This window comes from Cydia amplana, chromosome 24, assembly GCF_948474715.1.
Source record: "Cydia amplana chromosome 24, ilCydAmpl1.1, whole genome shotgun sequence".
NCBI lineage: Eukaryota > Metazoa > Arthropoda > Insecta > Lepidoptera > Tortricidae > Cydia > Cydia amplana.
Genome location: NC_086092.1, coordinates 9462514 through 9470002, shown reverse-complemented (window position 1 = coordinate 9470002; position 7489 = coordinate 9462514). Strand labels below are relative to the sequence as shown.

Here is a 7489-nt window from a genome sequence, read left to right as displayed (position 1 = left end):
GTAGCGAAAAAGTGGAATAAGGAATCAGGTTGGGGCTCGGTTTTGAATACACTAAGGGGTGGGGGCGAGGTTCTGGTGAAAAGTGGGGATGGACCAACAGGTGGGGATGGTGTTATTACAGGTAAAAGTGCAGGAGGTGGATATAGGGGTGGGGATGGTGTTAGTCCTGGTAAAAGTGGGGATGGACCAACAGGTGGGGATGGTGTTATTACAGGTAAAAGTGCAGGTGGATCAAGGGGTGGGGATGGTGTTAGTCCTGGTAAAAGTGCAGGTGGATCAAGGGGTGGGGATGGTGTTAGTCCTGGTAAAAGTGGAGGTGGATCAAGGGGTGGGGGTGGGTTTATTCTAGATAAAAGGGGAGTAGATTCCCTTTCAGGCATAGGTGGTACAGGTGATGATGTATCTCTTATAGGTGAGCTGGACGGTGAGGGAAGTCGTTCAGTTTTAATTGGTAGAGATTCTGGCGATGATGAGTCTCTTGTTGGAGATGGTGATGATCTAGAAGAGGCCCATGATGTCGGACGGGTTAAACGTACGTCGATTCTCTCCAGTACTACTATTGCGTACATGAGCAGCTTCGGATCTATGGACAGAAATCGTTACAGTTAATGAAAATATTTACCATCAGAACAATATTCAGATGCCTTTAGCTATTTTGTGTCTAAAATAGAAAATACGCAAAAGTTAAGAAAAGGGAAACATATTCCAAAACATGGAAACAATTCAAAATTACGCGAAACCACCATGCTCGGATACATGACGATTTAAAGTACGAAAAAGTTAAAAAACTTAGTTGATTTACCGAACTATGTACGTAATCTCAAATAAGTGTACAAAACAAAACTAACTACTAAGAGCACTCAGTAAAACTACATTGTGAATATTCAAAACTAGAAATATTTAACATACATAAGTGTTTCTTAGTTCTTACCAATGCTCCCCTCTTCTTCTCCCAGTTCCCTCTCTTTCCCCCCAGAACTGTCGCTGCCGGGACCGCCATCATCAGAACCAGAATCACTAACTGTCACTTGACTTGTCTTTTTTCTTCTGCTTTTTTTTATCCTCCTTACATTCGGATCATATTCGTGAAAGCGTTTCTTGTCGTAAATATTGTATTTCATGTTACTGCGTCCTAAGGTTGTGTCTTCTGCATCATTATCACTGCTTTCAATTTCACTATTAACGTTATCATCTATAACCAAATTTCCATTGCTGGAATCACTAGATTCTCTTTGATATCTTTTTTCTGCCTTATCATTCACCTGAGATTCATTATCATTATCATTTGTACCAGGAACACTATCTTCATTAGCGTCATTAGGAACTTCAGCTTCTTTATCAACATCTTCGTCATCGCTATCAAAGACTATTGTCGTTTCAAAATTATTAACGTCTAACTCTTGCAAAGCTTCTACAACGTCAGTATTAGGGCTCGGTGCGTCTAGGTCGACTATCTCTTTATTTATGTCTATAGTTTTATCAATGTGTTTTGATACTTTCTTGTTTTTACGACTAGGATGGTTTTTACCAGGTTTGTTGCCATGTTTACTTGACTTTCGCTTTTGTGAGCGTACTGTTGGCTTATCGGACGTATTCGCAGTGGCATTCTCTACAATAATTATTTCGTCTTTTTCTCCCGTCTCGTGACCTAGACCTTCTGTTTTAGAACCGGCGGCTGGTTTTTCTTTGGTGGTCACTACTTCTTTAGTCTTATCTTTTTCTTTAATATCTTCTGATAAGTCTATGGTCTCTAAATTTTTTTCTACTATAGATACGTCATCGTCATCTTCGGCACGCGCTGTTTCAAAGAGAATAGTGAAATTGTTTATTATTATTAATTTCAAACATTATCGCAAAAAACAAAAGTACCTACAACTCGCGGACTTAATGCCTTATTAGGCATTCACTACCAGTCAACCATTAGAAAAAAGGTAAACAATCTTGATGTGTCTTTTAATTGAAAAACATGTTTTAAAAATAAGTCACGACAAATATGTAACAATTATGAATCTAATACGATCATTATATTCTTTTGCTTTCATAAGTATAAGTTACTGATTTAAAAAAAGCGTTTTTCAATTAAAATACATGTCAAGATCGCTTACCTTCTTTCTGATGCTAAAAAAAACGAACTATAATCCAAAACATTTTTGACTACACGGCTTACAGTGAGGTGTAAGATAAATAGTGGTCGTGTCGTACCCGTGTCGGAGTCGGAGGAGTCGTCGTCGGCGGTGTTCCGGGACGCCGCGTCCTCGCCCGGCGCCGGCCCGCGCTCGCTCTGTGCGCACATTCAATAGGCTCACATTCAGTAGCTGTACAGGGACCACTGACAATCCAACCTCTAGACTGAGCTTAGGCCAATTCTTTCATGAAACCGATGCTGCCAAAAATACGGGGGTGCGGGGGGACGAGGTGAGCGAATCCCGTGCCGTGATTGGTCCGTTCAAAGACACGGACCAATCACGGCACGGGATTGACTCGAAGATGGAGTAACGCTACCGTATGTGTGGCAGAGGGGGTAGCGCGACTATGCTATGTCTAGAGGTTGGATTGTCTGTGACAGGGACACACCTCGGACACTGGCGATCAAATGTATGAAACAAACGCGTTCCTACGCACACAGCCTAAGCTCGTGTAGGTGAGCCATTGTAGGGTAACTGTGAGGTAACCGAGAGCGGGTCTCAGCGGGTGGGCGGCACTTTCAACGGGAGGCAGGGAGCGTCCATACTGTATGCTAGTACTCTTTATTATACTGTGACAGGGAGGGGGGAATCTGAGATGTCATTGAAATAAATCCATCGAAACGAAATAATAGTATTTTATACAATCGTGACGTTATATCAATATTCTACCTATATATTAGATAGCTTATCAGTCAAGTATCGTGTTTAGGCCATGAAGCCTGCTGAGTGGCCTAATTAAGGTACGAGATTGAAAAGCTTGCTTATACACCTTTTGAGCGCGCCAAAACTAAAGGCTTACATAATAAGGTCATTATAGTTCAGAGGAACGCAATAATTTGGGAAAGATTCTAATTTAAGGTTGCAACCTATTTGGAACCACTCGCTCTCAAACTAAGCTACCAAAGCTTACCAGAAGCGAGCAAGTATTTCCATGAAATATGTAATGAGTATAGTTACCGTGGGCGGCGCCACTTGTCCCGATGTCACCAGATAGCGCCAGACTTGGTGGGCCGACCTGGTCACCACGTACCCGTATCTGAAACATTTGTATTATGCATATTTGTTTCTCTTTATTAATGTGCAGTGGGCTGAGTCTATTAGTGTTACCTGCGCGCTATTGCCTGGTGGAGGGGAAGTGGGGCCAGTCCGGCCTAAAGGCCGCTCTGGAGCCTTCGGCGGGTGTCTTGTTTCAGCTGGAACATGTTGTCTCTAGTGTTACCTGCGCGCTATTGTCTGGTGGAGGGGAAGTGGGGCCAGTCCGGCCTAAAGGCCGCTCTGGAGCCTTCGGCGGGTGTCTTGTTTCAGCTGGAACATGTTGTCTCTAGTGTTACCTGCGCGCTATTGTCTGGTGGAGGGGAAGTGGGGCCAGTCCGGCCTAAAGGCCGCTCTGGAACCGTCGGCGGGTGTCTTGTTTCAGCTGGAACATGTTGTCTCTAGTGTTACCTGCGCGCTATTGCCTGGTGGAGGGGAAGTGGGGCCAGTCCGGCCTAAAGGCCGCTAAGGAGCCTTCGGCGGGTGTCTAGTTTCAGCTGGAACATGTTGTCTCTAGTGTTACCTGCGCGCTATTGCCTGGTGGAGGGGAAGTGGGGCCAGTCCGGCCTAAAGGCCGCTCTGGAGCCTTCGGCGGGTGTCTCGTTTCAGCTGGAACATGTTGTCTCTAGTGTTACCTGCGCGCTATTGCCTGGTGGAGGGGAAGTGGGGCCAGTCCGGCCTGAAGGCCGCTCTGGAACCGTCGGCGGGTGTCTTGATTCAGCTGGAACATGTTGTCTCCAGTGTTACCTGCGCGCTATTGCCTGGTGGAGGGGAAGTGGGGCCAGTCCGGCCTGAAGGCCGCTCTGGAACCGTCGGCGGGTGTCTTGATTCAGCTGGAACATGTTGTCTCCAGTGTTACCTGCGCGCTATTGCCTGGTGGAGGGGAAGTGGGGCCAGTCCGGCCTAAAGGCCGCTCTGGAGCCTTCAGCGGGTGTCTTGTTTCAGCTGGAACATGTTGTCTCTAGTGTTACCTGCGCGCTATTGCCTGGTGGAGGGGAAGTGGGGCCAGTCCGGCCTAAAGGCCGCTCTGGAACCGTCGGCGGGTGTCTTGTTTCACCTCGAACATGTTGTCTCCAGTGTTACCTGCGCGCTATTGCCTGATGGAGGGGAAGTGGGGCCAGTCCGGCCTAAAGGCCGCTCTGGAACCGTCGGCGGGTGTCTTGTTTCACCTCGAACATGTTGTCTCCAGTGTTACCTGCGCGCTATTGCCTGATGGAGGGGAAGTGGGGCCAGTCCGGCCTAAAGGCCGCTCTGGAACCGTCGGCGGGTGTCTTGTTTCACCTCGAACATGTTGTCTCCAGTGTTACCTGCGCGCTATTGCCTGGTGGAGGGGAAGTGGGGCCAGTCCGGCCTGAAGGCCGCTCTGGAGCCTTCGGCGGGTGTCTTGTTTCAGCTGGAACATGTTGTCTCTAGTGTTACCTGCGCGCTATTGCCTGGTGGAGGGGAAGTGGGGCCAGTCCGGCCTAAAGGCCGCTCTGGAGCCTTCGGCGGGTGTCTTGTTTCAGCTGGAACATGTTGTCTCTAGTGTTACCTGCGCGCTATTGCCTGGTGGAGGGGAAGTGGGGCCAGTCCGGCCTAAAGGCCGCTCTGGAGCCTTCGGCGGGTGTCTTGTTTCAGCGGGAACATGTTGTCTCTAGTGTTACCTGCGCGCTATTGCCTGGTGGAGGGGAAGTGGGGCCAGTCCGGCCTAAAGGCCGCTCTGGAGCCTTCGGCGGGTGTCTTGTTTCAGCTGGAACATGTTGTCTCTAGTGTTACCTGCGCGCTATTGCCTGGTGGAGGGGAAGTGGGGCCAGTCCGGCCTAAAGGCCGCTCTGGAGCCTTCGGCGGGTGTCTTGTTTCAGCGGGAACATGTTGTCTCTAGTGTTACCTGCGCGCTATTGCCTGGTGGAGGGGAAGTGGGGCCAGTCCGGCCTAAAGGCCGCTAAGGAGCCTTCGGCGGGTGTCTAGTTTCAGCTGGAACATGTTGTCTCTAGTGTTACCTGCGCGCTATTGCCTGGTGGAGGGGAAGTGGGGCCAGTCCGGCCTAAAGGCCGCTCTGGAGCCTTCGGCGGGTGTCTTGTTTCAGCTGGAACATGTTGTCTCTAGTGTTACCTGCGCGCTATTGCCTGGTGGAGGGGAAGTGGGGCCAGTCCGGCCTAAAGGCCGCTCTGGAGCCTTCGGCGGGTGTCTCGTTTCAGCTGGAACATGTTGTCTCTAGTGTTACCTGCGCGCTATTGCCTGGTGGAGGGGAAGTGGGGCCAGTCCGGCCTAAAGGCCGCTCTGGAGCCTTCGGCGGGTGTCTTGTTTCAGCTGGAACATGTTGTCTCTAGTGTTACCTGCGCGCTATTGCCTGGTGGAGGGGAAGTGGGGCCAGCCCGGCCTAAAGGCCGCTCTGGAGCCTTCGGCGGGTGTCTTGTTTCAGCTGGAACGTGTTGTCTCTAGTGTTACCTGCGCGCTATTGCCTGGTGGAGGGGAAGTGGGGCCAGTCCGGCCTAAAGGCCGCTCTGGAGCCTTCGGCGGGTGTCTTGATTCAGCTGGAACATGTTGTCTCTAGTGTTACCTGCGCGCTATTGCCTGGTGGAGGGGAAGTGGGGCCAGTCCGGCCTAAAGGCCGCTCTGGAACCGTCGGCGGGTGTCTTGTTTCAGCTGGAACATGTTGTCTCTAGTGTTACCTGCGCGCTATAGCCTGGTGGATGGGGAGGGGGGGTGGTCCGGCCTTGCCGTCCATCTGCGCACGGAACCGCCGCCGCGTGTCCTGTTTCAGCTCGAACCAGCGCTTCTGCAGCGCCACGGCCGACATCTGCACGCGGCTGCAAATAACATCCGTTTGTCTTCATCACAACATCGTATGAAACAAAGTCCCCGCCGCGTCTCTCTGCCTGTATGTCTGTATGTTCGCGATAAACTCAAAAACTACTGAACGGATTTTCATGCGGTTTTCACCTATCAACAGAGTGATTCTTGAGAAAGTTTTAGGTGTATAATTTGTTAATCCGTGCGAAGCCGGGGCCGGGACCTAGACATACATCTTATAAAACAAAGTCCCCGCCGCGTCTGTCTGTCTGTATGTATATTGGCGATAAACTTAAAAACTACTGAACGTGATATTGCAGGAGACTGTACAATATACAAAGGTAATAAACTCTAAATAGTAAATGCAGTATTGACGTTGTGCCCATCCACTTACCTTTTGGTATAGCTTCGGGCGCTGAAAGCAAACAAGTTGGATTAGAATAGGTATTTTTCATTTAAGCTTGACCGAACATGCACATTAAAAACACTGTATTTAGAGGTGATATATTTCGTTTACAAAAATCCCAAATTGTAAAATGTATTCTGCATGGGTCTCCTCACACCTATCGACGCGGGATCGGCGAAAGCCGATACAAAAAAGCTGTATGTTAACAAAAAAGAAGCGAAAAGCACGTCGCTCCGCGATTCCGCGTCGATAGGTGTGGGGAGACCCTAAGCAGCTTTCAAGATCGCTTTCACAAGTCAATACAACATTTACAGTTACATTCTATAGCGACACTTATAAAACGAATAATAACTTATCTTAAAATAAATAATTACTACAGTGTAACAGATATGTAAAAAGGTCCCCAATGTTAGAGTAAAGTACCTATACTAATACTAATATAAGATTTGGAGGTGAAAAAGCTCTGCAAGTGCCAAAAATAAATGTTTATGTGTGCACATGTGCCCCGTACCTACAGGATGAAAAGTTCCTAATACGGGGTGGAATGCGCGCAGGACGGGGTCTACTCAGTTTTTACTGAACCAGCGAGCCACCTTACTCGCTGTTAATGTTTCTCTCGTTCGTGCTCGGCCTGTACAGTGTGGAATCTACCCAGTAACCAGTACGGGGCGGAATGTGCCCGGTACGGGGCGTCATGTGCCCGGTGCGGGTAGTACTCACTTCCTGCTGTACCAGCGCGCCGCGGCGACCCACTCCTGCGGCGGCACGCGCTGCTTGTTCCGCTCCAGCTCGAAGCGCTGCACCAGGTGGAAGGTGCCCGGTACGGGGCGTCATGTGCCCGGTGCGGGTTGTACTCACTTCCTGCTGTACCAGCGCGCCGCGGCGACCCACTCCTGCGGCGGCACGCGCTGCTTGTTCCGCTCCAGCTGGAAGCGCTGCACCAGGTGGAAGGTGCCCGGTACGGGGCGTCATGTGCCCGGTGCGGGTTGTACTCACTTCCTGCTGTACCAGCGCGCCGCGGCGACCCACTCCTGCGGCGGCACGCGCTGCTTGTTCCGCTCCAGCTGGAAGCGCTGCACCAGGTGGAAGGTGC

General features: G+C 50.0%; 1 protein-coding gene across 1 annotated transcript; it reads right to left on the bottom strand.

The window, feature by feature from the left end:
• Window positions 1-1057: 1057 nt before the first annotated feature.
• Window positions 1058-6013, bottom strand: LOC134659101 (protein starmaker-like). The gene is made up of 5 exons (XM_063514708.1): window positions 5870-6013; window positions 3144-3222; window positions 2203-2281; window positions 1094-1798; window positions 1058-1062 (listed from the first exon to the last, which is right to left on the bottom strand). Exons 1-5 carry the CDS (start codon window positions 5995-5997, stop codon window positions 1058-1060), a joined length of 996 nt encoding a protein of 331 aa, XP_063370778.1. The 5' UTR covers window positions 5998-6013.
• Window positions 6014-7489: the final 1476 nt, after the last annotated feature.